The following is a 24,902-nucleotide window of genomic DNA, read 5'->3' as shown; positions in this document are numbered from 1 at the left end:
GAGTGAGACAGGTATTCACCAAGAGGGGGGAGATGGAGGGAGGGCAGGATGTATTTATAACTATTTTTGCGCTGATGCTAAGTCATTAGAGAGACCTTGTAGTGCTATGCAGAGAGCTACCCTAAGTGGCTTTTAGAAGTGAGCGAACAAACAGTCCCTGTTTATGGCCTGAGCAGGTTTACACCGATTCTGCTTCTTTTTTTTTAAAGTCTCCCCAAATATCCGCCGGTTTCTCGCGGCTGCTTGGCAAGTCGCACTTAAAGGGAAAATCGGCTGAAGAGAACATGGTGATGGAGATGATGGTACCATGTGGTATCACAGTGTTATTTTTGTTCACACTGTGCTCCATTATCCCGGCATCTCTAACCCTCAGGCTCCATTTTGTGGCTCATTATGGAGGAAGAGGAGGATGGTTCTAAAGAGGAATCGTAGAGCTGCTGAAACACACTTCAAAGACAGAGAGACCAGGAGACGACAGGGGGTCGCGGGGGCCAGTAGCCACCTTTGTTTTACAGTCATCCACCATGGGCCTTTCTTAACTTAACCTTAACTAAACTTAATCTGAACAAACTAACACTATCATAGGAAATCTAATTCTGTGATTATATATCGGTGTAAGTGCATGTTTACTCTCCTTGCCTTGCTTTGTCTTTCCGCTCTCCGCGAATGGCTCGATGATCTCGACTGCCTGCCCGCCTGTCTGGTGCTCTTTAATGAGATTATCAGGAGAAGAGTGTCAGTAAGTAGGATCTAAAATGAAAGCCATTATGGAGCATTATCACAGAGCTGCAACACCCCCCCCCACACCCCCCACCCCGATCCATCTGCTATATGGCCACCCACACAGCCACTATGCCCAGATTACAGCCACGATTAGCAACACGAAGTGCTGCTTAATTTAAACACCTCTGGAGAACATGTGGCACTTTGGTGCATTGCTGAGTCGCAGCTATCGAACACGCTCAGAGGGCAGAGATGTGTTTCTCCTTGTGTAAGACAATTCTTTAAATGATTCCACTGAAGCAACTTTAGCTTGAACTGGCATCATACCATTGCACTGGAAAAGGTGCAGTGTCAATGTCTAGGCTGCCAATCACAGATTAGCGATATATTTGTGTAATCTACCAGCCCTGTCTTTAAGTCGGCACAAGAGTTGCGAAATCAGAGATAATGAAGTGGCTCTAAGGCGGCTTCAGCCCATGGGAAAGCAAACTTGTTCTTTAAAGGTGCAGTAGTTGAACCAGCTCTGAACCAGCACTAGCACTCTGTTCACTATGGTGGAAAAAGGCTATATGATATCTTTTGTATCTGGACGCACCTCAAATTATAATGTGGCTGAGCAGATAATATTTTCAGTTCATAAAAATGTAGAAATCTTGGGGAAACAGTAGCAGCGACACTACAACACATTTACCTGTGATTTTGTCGCGAACCAGCTTGCAGGACTCGATCTCGCCGATGCTACCGAACAGGCTGCGGAACTCTTCCTGGGTCATGTTCTGGGGCAGGTAGTTGACGATGAGGTTGGTCTTGCTGTCGTCGTTTGAGGGGCCGGTCTGCATGGGCGAGGGGCAGCCACGGCTGTTGGTGGTCGGCCCGTTGGCCGTGTTGCCTCCTCCGCTGGGGCCGTTTGTCACTGTAGCCTCCATGTTACTGATGATCTGGAGAAGAGAAGAGATTGGGAGAGGCAAGGAGAGGGAGGAAGCAGAAAAAGAGGGAAAGCTTTCATTACAATTTCTGTGCTGTTTTTTAGTAATCAGGCACAATGAATATGTATTAAAGCAAACTAGACTCTTCACAAACTTCTTTTCTAAAAAGCATGATTTTTGTTGCATTAAATTCAACAATCTGGAGCAAAAGTGCCTTTGAAATCAAGTAGCTTTATTTTAGTATATATATATATATATATAATAATATGATTATCATATTTTTAGGAATTGCAGTATTTAATTTTATGTGTGACGAGCAATGCTGTCACCAATTTATTACCTCTTGTGTCACAGTGTCACACATCATCAACATGTAATCAACACATTGAAACATGAATAAACCCTAATATGGAAAAACACAAATAGTGAACACACTGTACACATTATGACACATGTCTAGACATTGAGAAAAACAACTAACACCGGACACAGACACGATAAATTACTGAATATTTAGAAAGAATAATGAGAGGTGTCGCTACATCTGTCTGATCCCTACTGGGGTTTGTGGGCAGGGACAGAGACGAGGGCAGCCCCTTCGGCTCGCAACCCTGCTGCTGATGCTGCTGCTGTGACAGAGAGAAGTTTGTGTTTTGGTATCTGTTTTTCACAGAGCACCTCAGGATCAAAGTGTTCATGAAGGAACTGTGAGCCTGGTGTGAGTGTGAGGAAACAGCAGGGGGAAAAGAAGGTGAGATGGAGCTGGAGGAGGAAGGACGAGGTTGCACTTTGCTTTTCTACCAGAGCACCTTGGTTCATATTTAATACAAATGCGTATTCAGAGTGAACATTATTCTCCAACGATAGAAATGTGTGAAGTGAAATTATTCATACATTTGCATAAAAAACCACATTTGTTTGATCAACTTAATGGCTTCTGTTGCGTGAATGTGTGTGAGGTGGGGAAAAAAAGGAGTCGACACAACTAAGTCTAATCACTAAATGGTGGAAAGATAAAACAAGAAAGAAGATGGCGGCAGTGAAGCATAGCGAGCATCATTCTGTCTCGATGCTTGATTATCAGACTGTAAACTAACTGCTGACATGTTGGTTATCTATGTTTATTCTCTTTTCAATATCCTGCAGCGTCTCTCCCTGCATTTATATTAGATCAGTATCATATTAATATTGGAGCTCGACCAATACAGTTCCAGAGTTATTGGTATCGGTGTTTATAGTTTTATTTCAAAGAATAAACGGTGCTGAAAAGATGTGATTAATCTTTGCACATTCCATAAACAGTTTTTTTTCCTTAATTCATATTCTATATATTGTTTTTTCTTTTCATTTATAGTTAGCTTTTGGTTAAACTGTAAACTAACATATATTTTTTTCTCATAAAGTTTTGGTTACGACATCAGCAGTTATTTTAAATATATATGTATATTGGCTAATTTATTGGTATCGAAAATGTTTGAATCCCTCATATTGGCATCTGCCCGCAAAAGCCATTTTTTGTTGGACTCGACTGTGTTTCTGATTCTGCATAAATATCCATGATAAACTATTGCAAGGTCTAGAAAAAGGCCTGTTCAGATCCTGTGATGCAGCAGCGCTGTAGTGACCTAACATGCTGAAATCCAAATTAAGATGCAAAATAAAAAATCTTTAATCTGATTCAATCAAATTTTTAAAGTCATCACTCAGATCTCTCCCTTCCCCCTGTTCCACCATTCAGCTGCGGATCTATTTTTAACTATTCTAAAGTACACACACACACAGACAGGCTGCACTTGGAAGCAGGGCTGGTTTCAGCGAAGGAGAAACGGCACACAAGTCGTGCTTCGCTCTATTTCTGGATTATCAAAAAGATTGGACCTGTGTTCTAATAATATATCTCAAAGCAGAATTGAAAAATTTCACAGTTTGTCCAGAAATAGTTTCTCAAAATCATTTACGATACACGTACTTCTCGGCTTTAATCGCTCTGCTTTTATCTGTTACCTAGTGAACATGTAGTGAGAAATAAAACAGAAGGCAAACAAATGACTCCACTACCAATCTGCAAATACTACGACCAATATGAGCATTTGTAATAAAACAATAATTTGCTCTTTATTCAAAATAGGAAATATTTTTTATATATTTCAAGATTATTGATATCGGTGTGATCCAGCACAGCCTTCTAGTACTTATATATGTGAGACTGTTATTGGCTCTATAAGATTTACATTACTTAATTAAATTCCCCTCTTGCCAATTATAAAAACAGTATTATGGGATGGCTTATGGGTGCTTACATGGGTGTAAAGAATCCATGTTTCTTTGGCTCATTATTTTCATTATTTAGTGATTTTCTTTTCATCCATCTATGTGTTAAAGAGGTGCACCAACAGTTTCCATCCTCTCAACACACACACACACACACACACACACACACACACACACACACACACACACACACACACACACACACACACACACACACACACACAGTGACGCCCATGCATTCACAATGTGGCATATGCAGTGCACTCACTCACTCACTCACTCACTCACTCACACACGCACTGAGAGAGAACAATGGCCCAAGCCCATAGCAGAAAACAAACAGACAGGGAGATGTCTAAAAGCTCTCAAGATGAGAGCTGCATGCAAATTGTTCTTTTGACGATATCTTTCCCTAATCACTCTCCACTCTAGCACGACATAGATACAGAGAAACCGTGAAAGACAGAGGGGGCAGAGAGCGACAGAGGGAGAGAGAGAGAGAGAGAGAGAAAGAAAGAGAGTGAGCGGAGTGGAAGGAGAGAATCATATCTTGCCAGAGTTGATTGGAGCGAGCCTTATTAAATCTGTTTACATTCCCTGCTAGGCTCCGTTCTGTCAGAGAGACTTTCAACTCCATGGGATGTTTTCTGAGGATTTTTTTTACACCAAAATGGCTGCCTCTAATTAACAGGGACCTGCCGAGTCCCAGTGGCCAATTATATCCCTCTCCTTGTCCCTGCCCACCAGCTCTTGTGCTGCTCAGCAGTCCACTTCATGTTGGTTGTGAGCACTCGAGCTGTCCCTGCTCTCCCACCGTGAACTCACTGCACGTCCTGCTGACTGGGTACAACACGCAGCCTTCTCGGGCTCTCAGTCTCCAGACGCAGCTTCTTTAACTCATTTGCTAAAACCTTGCTTGTGTAGGACTCACAGCCAGAACTGGTTCTTATACCTGAAAGAAACTTATGTAATTCGGCTGCACGATTTAATATAATAAAATGATGATCTTGACTCACACCTTTAAGTGATCTCGTCTGTAATTGACAATGATTGTGCTGCATTAAAACAAGCCCCCCCTACTTTCTCACATAGAAGCCAGAAGGCGAATGAAACATTCACTTTCTGTAGCAAAACAAATGGTAGTGTAGAAGTTCAACTTTGGTGTACTTTGCCCTGGGATATTCACTTTGCATTAGTGCGTGTGTGACAGGGCTCTAACAGAAAACCAGCAGTTCGAGTGAGTGAGAGAAAAGTTTGTTATGGACAAAAAAAACCTGATAACGGTAACGAATCGTGATTTCAATTTCAACAATTTGCGATAGGGCGTCCAGTAGAGTTAAGAATAAATAGTTTTTCCGTTTTATGTTGAAAGATACCCTGAGGTCATTCTTGACTAGGCATCTTAGGAATGATGAATCGATGCAGCTGGACTCGAGCAATGCTGAGGTTGCAGTAACTATAAAGCAAAGTGCATGGGAGGGACCTATTACTTAGACATTTTTAAAAGGTGCGTGAGTGGTCAATACATGAGAGAGAGAGAGAGAGAGAGAGAGAGAAAGAAATTAGAAGCAAGATAGTGGTGAGCAACTTAAATCTTGATGTGTCTGCAAGTAGGCAAAGGTCCATTAGAAATGCCCACGGCTGCAGATATGTATGTATAAATGATCACTAAACATCCTGGTTGATTTATAATGGATGTTTTTATACACTTAAACATTCATATATACATATATATTGAAAGAAATACTAGACAGAAGAGTGCAACTTTATCTATTGGCTTCCTCAAACGTCTCTGCAGAACCATTTCCACCTGTCTCAGTCAGCAGCATCACCACCACCACCACCACTTATGGATGTAAATACATTACAATATCAGATCATATCACTTCATGGGTATGTAAAATGGCTGGGCCATCCATTTGGCAGCAGTCGTCTCCTTACCATCTTTGGCTGTGTCAGCAATCCCTTCTCTGCCCAGCCCTGGAGCTGTGGGAGCTCTGCCTGACGCCACTGTGTCTCTGTCGACCCCTATGGAGCGGAGCACAGGGAGGGAGGGACGCACAGCCCACCGTCAGCATCACACACTCACTTTGCAAGGTTAGGGTTGCACTGGGATTTAGGGGAATGGAGGGGAAAATGGCGACCCGCTAGAAAAAGTACAGCTTCACCTTTACTTTCGTTCCACCAGTCAAACTAAAACAAAGACGAGTGGCTCTGGATTTTTTGGGGGGGGTTTTGAAAATAGTGAAAAACAATTAGAGTGATGATTAGGATTTGGAAAATGGAATGACAAAGAAAATGTTTTTCCGTGTGTTTTAATATCTGAATACCTTCATGGTGGATTGAGTAAAAAGATGTGTGTGTCGAAGGCAGCAGATTGTTGTGGCGACTGCATGCAATGACCTTGGCAGAGTCTATAATGAGGGTTTCCCCCTTGTAAACAAGCCGGTGGTTGAAGAGACAGAAACGCCACAAATGAGCAGGAAGTCTGTTCAGCGGCTCTCCAGAGCACAGGGCTTAAACGCTTGCAGCCATCTACGGATGCTGCAAGCAGCCAATTTAGCAGGAGAGGAGGAAGAGAGGAGGGATGACCTCTGCCTTCATTTACTCCTTTAGAGAGATGAAGAGCCGGAGTGAGGGATCAGATGGGTGGAGGAGGAGGAAGAGGAAAAGGCGAGGGCTGAGTAATGGGGAAGACATTTTCAATACTTCAAAGAAATGGAGAGACAGAGGTGGGGGAGGAGAGAGTCGGTACACGCTCTGTTGTCAATGTGTCTTGTAAACTTAGGCAGGAATGCATAATGGAGGTCTAAATGAGAGTGAACTGTCAGCTTGAAAGGGAGAAAAAGAAGATACAGAGGGGCTGAGAGGTCAGGGTAGAAAAGAGGACAAAGGATATTGGTTGTACTGGCAGGAAGGTGAGAGAATAGTGAATAGTTTTGGAATGATCGTGTAGAAAAATCAAGTTCAGAGCCATCTTTGTTTTAGTCTGGGGTAGACGACAGTGTCACTGTTGAATAAAGACTGTGTAAAAACATTTTCAAATCCGACTGGGACAAATCAGAAAATGCTTAGGAGCAATTTTGTTGTTGTTTGTTTTCATTCAAAATCCACTGCACATCAACATTTTCAGGTTTGTAGCTGTTGTAGGTCAATATTGCAACTGTGTCAAAGCTCATCAGGTGTAATTCTAACCATTTGAAAAAGCCGAGTGGACAGTACCGGGGATAGCTACACCCCCGGGGCTAAGGTGCCCACGCTAGTTACGATTTGAATCCACCACATACAGTATACATCTTATTAAGAGGGTAGAGGACAACATGCTGTATATAGCCTGTATGTTAAAAAAGTGACTTTGAAAAGCTAACCTGAAAAAAGGAAACGTTAGGCAGAGGTGAAACATCAAAGCCATCATTTTACATTTTACTATGTCAGTGCGAAAGTGGATGGCGTTCTGCAGCAAGCAGTGACGGGGGCAGTGTCATTGTAGCATGTACGAATGTGGTGATTGAAATGTAAGAAGCAGCAAGCAGATGCGTATGAGTCTCCATTTTCAGCAAATTTCAGCAGCGGCGCAAGGGAGCATATGTCGGCAAAAAGGAATATTACATTTCTCACAAGTGCGTTTGAGTCCCCGCATCCCACTTTTAAAAACACTACTCAGTGCTCAATATTGAAGGCTCAACCATTCGCTAAAACAAACACAGTCTCGGGCACAACACACAAACACACACACAGGCAATCTCATCTTCATATTCTCACTGTCCTGGCATTTATCACACGAACACACACGTGCGTCTCCTGATAAAATCTCAAATAACAATGGAATAAGGGCGCAATGCAATTACGTTCGCCAGCCATTGAGATGAAAAACCCGCTCATGGATACAGTTTCAATTATTCAGGGAATACATTTCAGTTGGTGCTCAGATGCTGGGAAAACTTATTATATAATCAATACACTCTATAACGCCATTAATATTTGATGCCGCAAAAGTGCTTCCTGTCTCCTTGGGCTCCCGGCCAGTGGTGTCTGGGTGCTGCAGTCGAACAAGACGAGCCTCACCCGTCTACAGCAAGGAGGGGGGGGGGGGATATATACGGTATATATACACGTTTGTTTTGAGTTGAAAATACCAAAGACACAGACGAGCTTTCTTTTAGATTAAATGTATATAATTCCATTACAGGATGCTTTCTGTGGTATGAGTTACAATTAAGTTAAACCAATGAGGCGTTTGTCTTCGTCTCCCGTCCTCTTTCACCTTCATCGCTCCTCCACTGCTTTAACACTATAAAACCACCACTTTATGTCCCCGTCCGGGCGCAGCCTTCCTTCCCCTTCCTTCTCTTACAGAGCTGAGACAATCAATTTAGCCTGACTTGGCCGGGATAGATGGAGGCGGAAGAGACCGCAGAGGAGACACTGTGCTGCAGGATCTCTTCGCTGATAGACACACTGCCTGGCAGCTACAAAATGGAGCCAGCATGCACCCATCTGACTTGTTAGACTTCGCCTCACCATCGGGCTTTAGATATACATTTTTTTGTGATTGCATTATGCGTCTTATTCAAATTTCGTACACATAATTTGGCTTGTCAATGTGAGAAAATACAATGCCACTACCTAATTTGATTAATGACCTAGTTCTAATTTATCACTAGATGCAGATACACATACAAAACTCACGTTTGAATTGATACTGACAGTACGTGCCATATGTTGCCCCACCAGATGCTATTAAAGTCGACTAAAACTCCCTTTCAGTCCCCTAAAGTGATACTGAATTGGAGTTCCTATCAAACCGACTGAGACACAAAGAGATTAATACGACTTTACTATCTCAGTTTCTTGGCCAGTCGAGTTCCCTGTAATGCTCTCTGCGCTATTGATTTTTATTTTTCTCTCTCCTCTCCCTTTATTCCTGGCCGTCTCTCTCCCTCGCGCCGTCTCTCCACCTCCACCAGTGTCTTCTGAGCTCTGAAACGTCCTGCAGGTCAGACGGATGCTGGGCCGGATCAATCATGGAAAGTAATCTGGGACGCCTCATGCACGCAAGCACACACAGACACTCGCCAACACACACCGAGACACACACCCCTCCTCTTTTGCACTCTGGCCCGCCTGCCTCCAGTCTCATCGATCTGCATCTACTTTACCAAATGGATTCTTCTCTTCTTCTATCCTCCTCCACCTCTTTTCTCTCTGTGTGACTCGGAATAATAAATGTTCCAGACCGTGCAAGACGTGTATGTAAGCAATTTTTCATTTAACTTTGGCTTGACTTTTTCCCCGTCCTCTCTTCTCTCCCTTTTTGTGATGTTTCGGTCTTCAGTGAAATCGATGCAGCTTTCCCACACACTTCCTCACAGCCCTTGGGTAATCGGCACACACTTGTGAGAGGTCACAGGTCAGGAGATGACAGGATACGACCAATTGCCGAAGGGTATGTCGGACAGGATTTATTTAATAATATAAATATTTATATACCACAGACATTTGTAGGGTGAGTATGTTCTTCTTTTTAAATATCCAATGTCTGTAAGCAATGAGACTTTTTCTATTTTTTGTAGATATTGTTTTAAGTTTTTTTTTTTATCTAAAAACCTTTTTCTACAACTACTTCAATCATCCATTCAAAGGCAATGACCCTGACGACCTGCGGTGCTCCACAAATACATGGTTACATTCTCTCTCACACACACAGACGAAACACACACGCGCGCACACACACACACACACACACACACGCACACACACTAAAGTCTCCTTTGCTCAGCCAAGTCTGTAGGCGGACTTGGAGCCATTTGTCCACTGGCTGAATCCCAACTCTGCACCAACGCATGCAGAAAATTGGTGAGCATCTTGACTCTGGAGATGACACTTCAATTTGTGCAGCTCTAGTGACTGATGCTCTGCAGTTCCTCCCTTGCGGGGGTGTGAGATCAGCTGGACACCTGCCTAGCTGTTTGGCTTGAGCCTGCAGCGCTGGGACTGGGCCTTGGAATTGAAGTCCCGGCCTTGCCTGTCAGCCCAAGTCCCTGTCCCTCAGCCCCAGCCCTGGCCTGGCCTCTCAGGTCCTCATCAAAATTCCCCTTGATTCGCTCCTGCGCCAGGAATGTTCCCTGACTCAATGCCCCTGACCCCTATTTCTCTATCAAATCCTCAGCTGTAAATCAATGCAGCGACACCATCCCATCAGCAGTCTTCCCTCAAACAGCATAAAATCCCCATCAACAGCAGCTCGCCAGCCTTTCTTCCAGTTCTGGCTGCCGCAGCCAGCACCTCGACTTCTAGCTCAGTCAAATCAGAGAGATGTCTGCGCTGTGCATCGCTGTCTGTCCCGCTGTAGTCCCTGGGTGTGATGGATGGGAGTGATCTTCGTCGAGGCTCTTAGCAAGGACATTTTGGTGGATTAAAGAGGCTAAATCATTGTCTCATCCCCTACATGGGATCCCATCCTTAATTAAATGTCATTAATGTGGCTAAAGGTTTCAGCAGAGATGATATCTCTCTAATGTGTTGATGCCTATTCAGGACATATTAACCATGTCTCTGTGGTTGGTGAGGAGAGAAAGAATGGGAATATGAGTAAAGGGGTAAAAATAAAGCAGGAGAGACAGGACAGGAAGATCACTGTCAGCCTATAGTAGGCCTACATCACGCCTGTCACTTAAAATGACATAAAAGGTTGATTCTTCCCAACAGGGCTTTTTTCCCCTCTCGCTCTGTCTTTCATAACACAAATATCACGCTTGCCACGACTACGTTAAGATCTAACCTGTTTTTTTTTTGTACTCGCTGCGATTGTTCTCTGAATAAATAAAAGTGACACTGCAAGAGCGTCTAAAGCACTGCGTTGACAAAAACCTGCACTACTCTGGGTTGCATTTTCAGGAGGAATGGCTTCTGTGCAGTGCTCGTTTCTTAGACGAAGCCGAAGTAGCTTTCAGCCGGGCCGGTGGGACGGAGGATAGAGAGGACGCAGAAACAAGACAGTGAGGTAAGGAGAGCAGGCAGCCCTGATCCATCTGAGTCAGCACCATGTGTCATGAGCGAGGACACCACCTCCCCATGTAGCTGGCAAGTGAACGCGGTCGTGCACCTGTGCAGGCAAGCGGCCATTTTTGCGATGCTAGCCGCTATCTTTAGCACTGACATACACTAACGCGCACCTAAACAAACATTATAAACAAAAGTATGCAGACTTACTCAACTCAGCTTCCCACTATACACTGTTACTGTACCCACCTGCATGTCTCAGGTCAGAAATAAGCAATTCAGCAGAGCCATGCTATTTCAAACTGAACAACTACATATATTCCTCAAGCCCACAGCCATGCTTGCTGTATATATTTAAAAAAAGGGGGCCTTGAATAACAAGATAAGAGGCTAAAGCAACCTCCTGAAAATGCGAGAGCAGCGGAATAAGACATTTGTAAACTTCTCCAACTGAACTAAATTTTCTGTATAATTCACACATGGAGTTCTGATTAAAACAGTTTCGAGGCTGGAAGTGGTAATATTGGCTTTGTTGAGCAGGTATTTAAAAAGCTATAAACAGCCTGGAGGTGCACGATAAGAACAAAACCTACAGCACAGCACTTACACAGAGACCAAGGGAGAGAGAGAGAGAGGCACGCTGGCCCGGCTGCTAAGCAGAGGCAGAGCTCTTCCTAATCTAATCACTGTTTCCCCCCATCAGCTGCATCTCACACACATCCTGCCGGCCTGTGTGTGTGTGTGTGTGTGTGAGTGTGTGTGTGAGAGAGTGTGTGTGAGTGTGCGTGTGCCTTGCAGCAAAGGCACAGAGCTAAATCACACAGACACCAACCAACCGTTGCACTCAAGAATTCATTCCACAGCCTTGGGTACTGTGTGAGGGTGTGTCTGGGTGTATGTGTGAGTGTGTGCGTGCGTGCGTGCGTGCGTGCGTGCGTGCGTGCGTGCGTGCGTGTGTGTGTGTAAATGCATCGTGTGCCCGGCTAATCTGGTTATTGATTCAGCTCCGAACCAGAGCTCATATAATCAAATAGCTGGAAGGGAAAAGGACAGCCGTCCATCATCTGTCTTAATGAGTAAACAGTGATGGAGGCAATGAATAACTGGAAACTACATGTAGTTGTAGCAGAGACGACTGCATCGCTGATAGAGACACGAGCTGAAACTTTCTATTTATCCTCGAGGAAATCTCCTGACATCCTTCTTTTTATGCTGAGTGACATGATAAAATGTCAGATTATTCCATTTCTTTTTTTCACATGACGAATATCTTTTTTGAGCCCAGTTAAGCATTGATGACGACATAACAATGGCGTGTTTAGCATTTTTCTAAGTCAGGAGCCACAAAGGGGCCAAATGATATGTCCAACATCTGTGCACAAATCAGATTGAGTCAGTATGGTGCACATTTAAGTAATCTATTGTGTACTGTTAGCTCTACAGCGCATTGAATATATTTAGAAAATTGTTCCTTGTTCAAGCACATTGTGTTTTTAAAAAAAAACAAAGAAAATGAAAATTCTTAATTAATTCCCTTATTTATTGTGACTAGTTTATTCAAAAAGAAAAAAGAAAGCACTTCAGGGGACAAATGAAATTAATCTTGGGCCAGTGCCCCCCTAGATCTGCCTCTGCCATTTGAACCAGATTTCTTTATGCTTTCAAACCCTTTTTTTTTTAATACACTGTCATTGAAATAGCTCAACTATTTCAGCTACTTTCCAAATGCCATAGCATTGCTCTGTACCAGTAATTACACAATCAATTTGGAGTTTGACTTGAGAATTTATCGCGAGCCAATCTTCTGTGAAAATCTTTATCTCGGTGCAACTTGGTGTGGGAGTGGTACAATGAGAAATGGCACCGACTGCACTGGAGAAGAGGGGAGAGCGCGAGCGAGGCACAAAAGCCTAAATGTATACGGGCGCCGCTAACAGTCGAGGCCCGTGGCACACCAGCTAAAACATTAAGTGTGGCGTGCATTCAAATGAGCAGATTAAGCCCCCCACCCCACCCCTCCCTCCTGCTGTACAGTGCGGAGTAATTGAAAATGCCCACAGGAGACTATCTCTGCTCACATACTGTAGCGCGAGCCAGGGGAGGCAACATATAGAGGGGTGGTGGCTGATTGCCATATAAAATCCTGCAGTGACGTTTTAGTTCTGACAGCCTGTGGTGTAAGAGCTGCAGATCTGCGTGATAGCACACATCTATCATTTCGCTGTTCCCACTCTTTTTTATTTTTTTTCCTCCCCATATGTATCATCTTGGCAGGTGCTGGTGGTCGCTGCTGCTGACATTAATCAGTTTTGATAAGCACTGGAATTTAGATTCTCCCCCCTATTTCCATATAAACTGTATAGTAAATGGAGCATTCCTGTCCATTGAAAGGAAATGTGCAATGATTGTGAATCCATAAACCTGTTTGGACAAACACCTCCATTATCAGAGTGACTATCTCAATCTGTGGCTTTCTAACTCAAGGACCCCCCCCCCACACACACACACACACTACCAGATAGAAAATATTCAGAGGGACCCCCTCATAAACAGTGTGACCTTGGTACAATTTTACATTGCCTATTTTGTTTCTACTTATGCTATGTTATGTGAGAGAACAACACATGAGAAATAATACAATAGGCCTCTACATATATACATTGGCTATACTGCAACCATAAAAATCGTCATTGCTGCTCCCTTTTCTTTTGTAGAAATACTTTGAACATTGATTCACTTCTTTTCTCGTGAATGATGTAAATATTGTTATTTCGTCAATGTGCTTTTGTTACATGTCACATCTCTTGCACTTTTGTCCGTCCCGAGAGGGATCCCTCACTTGTGACTCTCTCTTACTTTTCCGCATTTTTTTTCTCCCTGTTAAATTTTTTTTTTTTTCAGAGGCGCCTTGTTAAGCCCCATGAGGCAAATTGTGATTTGTGAATAGAGGCTATAAAAATAAAATTTGATTGACTGAAATGTCTTGGAAAGATATTAGATTTGTATTTAAAAGATCTCACCACATCAACACAGACGACCCGTATATCATGATCATTTTAATGGAGTAATCTTGAAACATTTCTTGAACCCCCTGGCAGTGCGCCCTGGACCCCCAGGGGTGAGAACCGCTGCTCTAACTACCCCCTGACGTGGTTGGTTACCTCTTGTCTACGTAAAAAGAAAACAAACCACAGACTGATGAGAGAAAATAGTCTGGTATTATCTTCCTCCTCCAGAAAGATATATCGCAGTAGATAGATGAGAACTGTCAGTTCCAGCTTTATGATCTTTACGTACAGCTGCCCCTATCTTTATGAGCCACCGACCACAACTGACTTGCAGATGGACTTTGTGTAAACCCTCTCCTGCCACTGCGGGGTTCTCCAGTGTCTTAGTTTACTGCACAGAGCAACATCAGCCTTTTTGCCTTGTGTTAGCGTTGCTATTGATGACATGAGGCAGGCTAAAGGATGTTGTGAGGGAAGCTGTGTTTGCCCCAAAGTGTCTATTACCGAGCACAATGGTGCCATTTTGTAGCATGTTCAGTTGCATGTTAAATCTATAATTCATCTGGTTACAGAAATATATAAATGTTTAATATGTCAGAGGCGGTGAGGCCTGTCGAAAGCGTGACCTTGAAATGTCCTTTAAACATCACACGGCAACAGCGCTGGGGCTACTTAAGCTGCCAAAGACAAACAACAGACAACGCACGCACACACACACACACACTGACTTTCTTTCTTTCTCTCTCTCTCTCTCTCACACACACACAAGCACACACACACACACACACACACACACACACACACACACACACACACACACACACACACACAGCCTGCCTGCTGATGCTTTCCGCTGCTTTCTGTTCTCTTTTTTTCCTGGGATGCAAAATGCAGATGAGACGAGTCAGCCGCTTGTGCACAGTCTCAGGAGGAACTGCCACTCATATCCAAACATCTGTATGAATACCAAAACACACAGGGTACAGCGGAGGATGAGAGAAAGAGGGGGAGGGAGGGAGGCAGAGAGAGAGAGAGAGAGAGAGAGACAGAGGGAGCAGTAAAGTAGCTAAGAAAGCCAGTGTTCCTCTCTCCTTCTGTATCTTTGACTGAACAAAGAGCTATATACACACGAATACCTCTTTCCTCCCACTGTATTTTCCATCGGGATATTTATTCTGAAAAGCAGCGATGCACAACAAGGGCTCGGTCCTGTGTTTGCTAGTGGGCTGAGGCGCTAACACTCCCCAGCTGATTATGTGTCTGTCTGTAGCAGTTTGAGCTGCTGCCAAAGGAATTAGGTCTAGTATTTGTGAATGCTGCTCCCCTCACAGCAGAATGCCTTTCCATGCCTCTCAGATTCCAGCTTTTAAAAAAAAAACACATTTTAAATAAATGAAGGAAATCACTGTGGAAGCCTATTAAATTTTCAACGTGACCGTTTTGTGAGTCTTCATGTGTGTTTAGGCTTCACACAAAAGGAATATTTAAAAACCAAAGCATGCTAATTGGGACAGAGATTGTTACAGCAGCTTCTTATTCAAACAGGCTTTTGGCTCATTAGATGTTTCCATCCAGCTTTTGTTTAAAGAAAAGTGGAAAAGACATTTCAAGAAAATAAAAAATGTAGTGATATTTGAACGGGCTCTGTACTACCAAAACGCTGATGTACACATAATGTGCTCACACAAAATGTGCCAAGGCAATAGCAGAACCTCTTACCTCGACTGTAAGGGGCAAATAGAAATGTCTTTGTCTGCTTCAGCTGTATCTCAGTGTTGTGTCACACACATCAGATCTATACTTAGTAGTAGCAGCCTACAGTATATTTTAACCATCAGTCGACCACACTGTTTTAAATATAGCTGAGCACATAGATGCTTTGTTTGGGAAAATAATATTATTATAATAATATTTTACCTCCACCAAACTAGGTTATGTTTTCATTAGCATTTGTTTGTTTGTTTGAATGTATTCCTCAAAAACTACTGAACCAATTTCCATGAAAGGGTGACCCAAGGAAAACCCCATTACATTTTTGTGCGTATCAAGATAAACTGTCTTTTTCTTTTCTTTACGTTTTGATTTTTTCAACATTTTAGTTCATTTCTCAGAGAATAATTCATGGATCTTGATGGAAAAAATCAGACACGTTTAAGGAACTAATATCTATGAGTGTGTGGAATTTGATGCAGATCTACATAAAGATCCAGATGTAGTGAATTTAAATGTGGTTTCATTAGGAGACATTCTAGTTTAAAAACTGTGTTTTGCTGCTGCAGTGTACACTATATCAGTAAGTGTAACACTTTTAGGTGTCAGATGAATTGATACAATTGTTTTGATGCTATTGTGGCTCAGAATTTCCCTTAATGGTGGATCAAGGGAGGACTGAATGGCCTTTAAATTTATTTTTAAAATATTTTTTCCAAGCTTCACTTTACATGTTGAACAACACCACCAGTTGTGCTCCTTGGCACTATTGGGGGAAGAGCTCAGCAAATGCAATACAACTAACTGCTCAGTTCTGCCTCACATATCACCAGCATGTCTATCTAAAGAACCCAACTCTGAAACTCAGAGATAATGTAGTTAACATATAATTATAATTGACTGACTGGTGTCCATATGTCTCTGCTATATCATGTTTTGGTACACGCCTAGCTGAGGCTGGTCATTTTACAAAAAGCTAGAGAGGAAATTACCAGTATGTTACACATCTCACACATGCACAGCTACAATCATGAACCATACTACAAATACACACACACACACACACACACACACACACACACACACACACACACACACACACACACACACACACACACACACACACACACACAACCATTTGACATTTCTCTCTCTGTATCTGATACTGATGAACTGAAGGGTAAACTCTCTTTACAAAAAACTGAATCCACATTAATAGAGTTGCAGCCATGACAATACACTCCTGACACAGAGTATAAGATTGCTAAAGGCCTTCGACTTAGCTGGTGTTTACCTCCTGTCCTTCTACAAAGTGGACTTTATGAAAATCCATACCAGGCATTCACTACATGCTGGGCAACATTGCACAAGCAGGTTCCACCCACACTGTGCATATTCCACTTCCATCTAAATGTATGTTTTTCTGCTGTTAAGTAATAACAGCTGCAAACTATCCAATTGGCCTCACAGCAGATAACTGGGCCTGGGAGAACAGCTTGAAGGTGTTTTTATACGTCCGCAGAGCGCTGGTCTGACTCAGTCTGTTCGTTTATCTCAATAGGTCTCAAATGTTCAGAGCAAGATCTAATTGTTTAAGAAATGTACTTTACAGCAATTAAATTTTGTTTGTTAGAAATAAAAGGAAATGAGGAAAAAGTAATTTTCCAGGGCTGTGCAATAAAACAATATAATACAATATAACTTTCATCAACAGCGACACAAGAGAAGTGGAAGTTATATCGATATGATGCGTATGCAGTAAAATGTTATACTGTTTGTCAAATGTTGTTGTTATTCTCTGTTCATAAAATGTATAACAAGTTTAAAACCACAACCTTCACTCAGGAGCAAATATCAGTCTTTAAACTTAAAATAAATAGTTTGACGTTCATCGCAAATATTATCGATATTGACAATATACATTTTTTTATCTTTAGATATTTTTTGGGTTGTGTCGTGCAGCCTTATAAAATATATTTTTTTCAATCACTCCAACTATAGCTTAATCTAATGCAGCCTAACATAGCAATCCTGCAATAAATCCCACCTTCATGAAGGTTATACATTGGCTCCATCCCACCCCCTCTGCCCTTCCAGGATAAGCAGTAGATAAAGATGAAGGTTATGGTGTTAAGTTTGCATTGACACAGTTTTAAAGAGGTGTGGTTTCACCTTTATGTTCATTTTGGAGGATGTGGTTTGTCGTGCTGTTGATCAACTGTATTGGTTTATATGAACAGGTGTTTCTATTATTTCTATTACTTTGTCCAAGCCATGTATATCAATGCAGCTAAGTAAGACAAACAAATATCTGGAAAATGCAGTTCAGCAGCACCACAAGCTACATTCTCCAAAATTATAAATTAAATCATGACCTCTCTACAACAATTTCATTAAAAACTGATAATTATAATCTTCATGAAGTTAGGATTTACTGCAGGAGTGTATTTGACTGCATGGTTTTTGGCTTGATGTTCTTAATAAACTGTAAACTGAGTGCAGTTTACTATCTGTAGATGCGCAAAAATATAAAATATCTATGCACTTGGTGGTCGTGCAGGGTTAAGCTGGAATTCCTCTCTCGTGTAAATAAGTCTGCTCGTTCCACTTGCGCCATGAAACGCAACAGCCTGTTTATCGACATATATAATGCGGCACACCCATCAACAGTAAAACCTAGAGAGCTAATGTTTGAGCATAGGAGCACAGAAAAGAAGATTAAGAGGCAATTGTTTCCCTGCCTGAGCCACTTCTCTCCAGTGCTCGCTCGATCCATTTCCTTGGTGTTTAATCAGGCTCTAGTTAACCATGTCACTCTGCATCTGGACATGCGTCAGTTGCTCCTCGGATAGACACACTCACGCTGACACAAACGCACAAAGCCAATAACACAGACATAAAAAACGCAGCACAGGCGATCATGTAATTGAATTGCCGGAGAAATATTCCTCGATTGTCCTTTTGCTTCGACTTTATTTTTATTTCTTAGTCAATTTCTACATGACGTCCATGAGTCATCGTCATTGTTGCTCAGACCTATAATCCCCTCAGAAACAAAAAAAAACACTGCTCCTCATATCTTATATTTCTCTATGATCTTCAGTTACATTTGAAACACCAAGCACACATTGGGTTCCTGGACTGTAGCTCATAAATTCTTCACACACTCCATCCTACTATGTGTAACCTTGGAGCTCATGGTGTTCTGCCTCAGGGTAATAGAGCCACTGTGTGTGTGTGTGTGTGTGTTTGTGTGTGTGTGTGTGTGTGTGTGTGTGCGCGCGCTTGAAATGATGGCGTGTGTCTAGTCCTGCTGGTTCCCATCAGGAGGCCTCGTGGTGCACACTCGTATCTGATTCCGCCAATACTGATGAATATTCCACATTCCCTCTCTAGCTGCTCCTTTTCATTCCCCGTGTCCATCTCTTCTGCGCCACCTGCCCTGCTGGTATACACATAAAAACAATACCCTCCCTTTCTCTGCATTGACGCCCATTAATGTGTCCTCTCACGTGTTCCTGCTAGGCCCCCCTCCACCCATGCCACACCGAGCTGCTGCTCCTGACCGTCCAGCGAGGCGGCGCTGCTATAGCCGCGTCACAAAGCAGGGGGGAGTCGCCGTCGTTTTTCAATTAGCATTTTGATTGCGTCCGATGGAAAGAAGCCAGTGTGCAAACAATCAAACATTTACCTGCTGACAAATGGATATTGCTTCCACTGGCCTTCATGCAAATGCCGAAAGGGAGTCAGTACACTTGATGGTAGGAGAACCATTTTGAAAACCGATGGGTGCACCGAGAATGCAAAAGAAATGGTATCGACCGCGTGGTCAGAATGGTGACGCAGTACCGTTTGTGGAATAAAACTCTGCCTTACTGTGAATTATGGAGAACATATGAATAGTTAACCTCTCACTGTGTCAAAGGGGTGTGATGGATGAATGGATGCAAAGTTAGAGTCAGTGTAAAGAAGCTGAGCAAAAGAGGATTGTTTAATAGATCATAGTTTCTCTCCTGCCTGCTAATACATACATTCACACAACCGTTAATAACACACACACACACACACACACACACACACACACACACACACACACACACACACACACACACAGACACACACACACACACACACCCACACACACACACTTAAGAGAATCCAGAATCCACTACAGCCAGATCATATATTGCAATCCAGGCATGCGCATTACTCCCAACACACCTACTCCATCTTTCTCCGGCTCTGGCACAACACATGGACAACACACACACCCACTGAGTGCACAAGCAGCATGACGGATAACACGTCTACTCACGTAATTAACAAGGACTGCTTTGCATGCATGAATATCAAACCCACACACGTCCACAGTTTCCCCCTTCCCTCTTGTAGTGCATTCAGAATCGATAGTCGGCATCCCACCTCTGCTGCTGCGGTGTTACATGCAGGTAAATATTTCAGAGTGGCGCAAAGGCAGGAAAAAGGGTGAGGGGGGGGGACACATCCAGACCAAGCTTGAACATAAAATGGGAGCTGTTTCCCCCGATTTAACTCTTCCCTTCCTCCGTTCCTCTCCCCAGCTTTCCTTACCTCCACACCTCTCCCATTAGCATGATATCTGGCTCTCCGTCCCCCCCCCCACCGCCTGTCTACCTCCATTTCTCATCCTGCCCGCAAACCTCGCCACACACGAGCCCCCCCCCCATGCTTTGTCCACCTTGTGTATGAGGAAACTTAACATTCAACACAACAAATAGTTCCAACATTGTCACTGCATCGGCTGTGCTACAGGAGCCTGTCACACTGCAGCCACTGCAGGCTGCCTATAAATTCAACAATGGTCATCGATGTAAACGGTAGTACAGTGGCAGGCTGCCTGTGAGCCTCCTCCTTACCATCTTAAACCCATTCCACTCCATTTGGGAGACGCCGGCCGTGGTCTCACGCTGTCTCTCTCCTCACACAGCAGCAACACACCTAACGCCTCAGCCAAGAGAATCCCCTACTCTCTCCCTCGCTCACTCTCTTCCTGTACTCTGACACTTGGTCTCCCTTTCTCTCACTCGCCTTCTGCACTCTGCCTCTCGTCCTGTTTCCTGGATGTGGAGTCTTATCAGCGAGCCCCAGAGGCATGAGGAGCGAGCATCGCCTTCTTCTTCCACAGATGCTGAGAGGAGAGTGGTGAGCCTGGATGAGAGTGCTGGGCTGCAGCAAGCCTCCCCTCCTCCTCTCTCCCCTCCCCTCCCCTCCCTCCATCCCGTCCCCAGTCCCTCCCTCCTCCCCCTCGCAGCCACCCGCCCAGTCGCCTGCTCAGCTGGAAGGTCAGAGCCCGCCCACTCCCCCTACTCCCCACCAACCTCGCTCTTCTTTAGAGCTCGCGATTGGCTTCTTGCCTTGCCTCTCAGCCCTTGGCCTCACCCCTCCAACGTCCCCATCCCATCCCCAGCCCCTCGGTGTTAACACCTTCGCTCTCTGGCTGGCTCGCAGCCCTCGTCGGCACACGCCAGCCTCAGCCTGGTGTTTGGCAGAGAAAAGGCGCCTCTGAATCCCAGCAAAGCAATCAATCGCTGCTGAGCTCCGCGCTTGAGTGAGCCGGGCGGCGCGGCGCAGGGGCGCAGCTCTTGGAGAGTGATTGCAGCCTCGGGCTCTACGGTAATAGGATGCCGGCACAGCGCTGTATATAAATTAGCTATTACTGGGTTCATGTAAAAATCACCATGTACATTTACATGACTGTGTGTATAGGGACTAACTCGGTCTCCCCCACCGCTTGTCTCTCTCTCTTCTTTTAAACACAAACACTTTAACGCACACAGGAGGGACTATCATACAGAATGAGTGGAGTAAAGATTTTGTAATTTGTTTTTTTATTATTCTCCAACTACGACAAAATGGTCTGATTTGTTGCTTAGTCGTAATTTGCATTTAAATGTTAATATGGAGTTATTTTGGACTATATGATATCAGAGGGAAGGCACGCACACACACACGCGCTTGGGAAGTCGGTGTCCCTACAGGTGTGATTCAGTGAACTCCCATTCAAATGATTTATAATTATTCAGATAGGCAAAGTGTTGTGTGCTGTACACAAAACGCGGCTCCACCTGCTGCTGCGGTACAACACATATCCCCGTATTAACACATCCCAGCTTGCGGCGGAATTTTACGCAGAAATCACGCACAACAAAGAGAAGAAAACGTGCGTTACAGAGACCGTGCGCCCCGTGAAGCCTGCAGCCTACTCACCATGACCATTCTCGTGTCGGTGCTACGGACGCTGACGGCGGAGTTCCTGACGGACAAAACTGCAAAAAGCCGGTGAAGTGAGCGTGGAGGAGCGGCGTGCCTCAGAGGACGAGTGGACGTATGGTGCGGAGCGGAGCCGGGGACTGCACAGGGAGGGAACACGAGCGGTGCTATGGGCAGGACCTGACAGCGGAGGCACTGGCGCTCGGTAAATAAAAGAAAACTAAAAACAAAACAACGCGACGAGAGGAGAAGGAAAAGAGAGAGTCGAGCAGAGTCAAACACCTCCCAGTGTATTTCCTGAAAAAAGCCATTTATGGAAAGTCCAGTCACCTCGCGCGCCGCCTCCAATTGGCTGGCGAGGTGCGGACTGGGCGGCGCGTGCGCTCGCGGATGAGAGTGGAGGAGGAGAACGGAGCTGATGGAGGGGATCAACACGCACACAGACACTAGAAAGCAGTTGAGGTGACTTTTATGTGCGTGCACGCGCATAATTATCCCTCAGATGACTGTTGATAATGATGCATAAGATCAGCATAGGCTTTAACTCATGCACGGAGCTCGAGGTTCCTGTACCACTCATTTTATTTCAATAAGCACGGACATCACATTGGTTATTTGTAATGTTGCAGTGGTGTTTGAATGTATAGGCCCAGTCCCTGTTCCTTCTGAGACCCCACCCCCCCCCCCCCCCCCCCCTTTCTTCCACCTCAACATAACCCCCAGCCTGGGCTCCTAAAACCACACCATTCAAAAAGTACTTTCTCATAGACAAATCTTTATGTTCATCTTTTTGATTTGTAAATATCATCTATTTAATCAAATGTTACAATCAAATTTTGTTTAAAAATACTGTTGCCAATTATTCACACAAATTCTAATCGTCACATCAGTTTTTTAAAAATGTTTTTCCTATTGATTCCTTCTACTGATTGATTTCTGAAGACAATTGTCCATGCCTTGCAGCGAACCTGCCTCAGGTTAATGTTGTCCAGCTTGTCTCAGACAGACAAGAAGAGGGAGCTCTTGCTTCCTTTAACACAGTTACCTGGCAGCTGCAGCACTCGGCTGTTCCTTCATACACACATGCTTACACTGAGAATGGAAATGAAATGCATGTTGTCCCCCACACCCTGCTCGATAGGAATACATAAGCATATTCAAATACAAATGCACAAACACACACACACACACACACTCACCATGTTTCCCAGCATGTGATTTTTCTTTGTCGTCTTGTCAGCTCTGACTCTCATGCTGGTTTGTTTCAATTAGCTCAGCTGAGTGAGACCTGGCAGAGCTAATGTAACTAGCAGACGTCCATAATAAACTCCGAGATTTCTTCTCTCCCAGATACATCCCGATGCATGATCGCTCTTTATTTACACAATCCACTGACATGTGACTATAACCGAGTTTCACATAATATTTGTAATTGTGAAAAATTCCTGTGGAGTCCAGGTTATGGTCACATTTTTCGATAAAAAAACAACAACTAATTGTTGTCTACATGATCTGTAGATGCAGCAATCTTGAATTTCAGTGAAGCTGAAACTAATTATTTGTTATTAATTGTTTAAGTCAAGGTGCTAATTATTGTCATTTTCCCAGCATCCCAAAGTTAAGATTTGCTGCTTTTTTGGGGTGTTGGACTGTTGCTCTGAGATTACAAAAACAAAAATAAAGCTTCGACCTGAGATAGATAAAGCAAATAATCAAATATATTCATTGGCAGCTTCTTTCTAAGTGATTTACGGTAGTTTCTGTCACCTCCTCTCACAACAACACTGATATTCAAGCAAATCCTGGAGTTAAATAATGCCCTCTGTACCTCACTGCTGTGAGTATGTATAATCAATGATGATCCCACATTGTAAACAAAGGGTATGATACACCACACGTACCACATAATATATGTACTAATACTAATAGGTGTATGTGGACGGTGAATCAAGTAGCTACACAAATGAGCTCCCAAATCAACACACTGAAAAAATAATGTTGGTAAAGAGGGAAAACAGGGAAAAGACGAGCACACCAAAAAACTGAGCAGTGAGCTGAAGCTCCCCAGTGACTCCACTTCACCTCCGACCTCCCCACCTGTCTGCTGAGCTACAGCTAGCGAGCTAGCCTAGCAGAACCATGTGCCTGACATACTAATGAGAATTCTCAGTGTGCCTTCAATTAGGCCTGAGCAGTACACACACACACACACACACACACACACACACACACACACACACACACACACACAGAAGATGGGCTAAACAAGCTGGCTTTTGTTTCAGATAGGATAGAAAACCATGGCACTGGCAGTATGGAGATTTGAAGCGGTCATACTGTATATTTATCCCAACAGAGGGAGAATGATGTGGAGTGAAACCCAAACGAAAAAGGGATTAAAATAGAAGAGCATCTTTGTCTCTTCTCCTTTGTCATGTGCGTCTGTATCTTTCCTGCCAAAAGAGCAGAGAGAAGCGACATTTGCAGTTGAATAGTTCAGGCAACAAACCCTCAGTTTCCTGTCCATCTTTTATCCTCCTGCTCTGACCTTTCAGTTTAATAAAGGCCTTGGGTTGGACCTGGCAAAAAATATAAAATCTCCATCTCACTGCTATATTATTCTTCCACATCCATATTTTTTTATTGTTGCTTTTTTTGAATTTCTCAATGTAAAGAACAGGAAAGCAGATACATGGCAATGCCCCCATCACAAATCACATTCGTTGTTGTATCAACTTTTAAACGTTGATGGGCAGAGGCGGTAAAACGTTGGGTGAAAATAGTGGGTGATCATTATTTCATAAGATTTTGCTTTCTCCCTCTGTAATACGATCCAAATAACCTTTCCTCCAAATGAGAATGTGTTTTGAAATTGGAAATAGTCTCACAGTTGTCTTACTCGCTGTGTCATTTCCCCAAATTGCTTTGCAGGACCGTGGTTTTATAAAGCAATGAAAGTGACTGCCACTACTCAGTAAATTAGCTATAAACACAATCTGCTGTTTGCTGCGTG

At 43.6% G+C, this 24,902-nt stretch overlaps 1 protein-coding gene across 12 annotated transcripts in view; it reads right to left on the bottom strand.

Annotated features, from left to right (window-relative positions):
• elavl4 (ELAV like neuron-specific RNA binding protein 4) overlaps positions 1-24,902 on the bottom strand; it is a 78,226-nt gene that overhangs the window by 41,235 nt on the left and 12,089 nt on the right. For 2 of the 12 annotated variants that reach the window (XM_034583557.1, XM_034583561.1), the window contains 3 exons: positions 5,862-5,948; positions 1,415-1,661; positions 640-708 (listed from right to left, as the gene is read on the bottom strand). In XM_034583557.1, the coding sequence (XP_034439448.1) occupies positions 640-708; positions 1,415-1,661; positions 5,862-5,948 (403 nt within the window). The other 10 variants (XM_034583555.1, XM_034583556.1, XM_034583552.1 and 7 more) reach the window with 9 other exon arrangements.

This window comes from Hippoglossus hippoglossus, chromosome 4 (assembly GCF_009819705.1).
Source record: "Hippoglossus hippoglossus isolate fHipHip1 chromosome 4, fHipHip1.pri, whole genome shotgun sequence".
NCBI classification, from domain to species: domain Eukaryota; kingdom Metazoa; phylum Chordata; class Actinopteri; order Pleuronectiformes; family Pleuronectidae; genus Hippoglossus; species Hippoglossus hippoglossus.
Note: the sequence above shows the minus strand (reverse complement) of the source record. Positions and strands in the feature narration are given on the sequence as shown.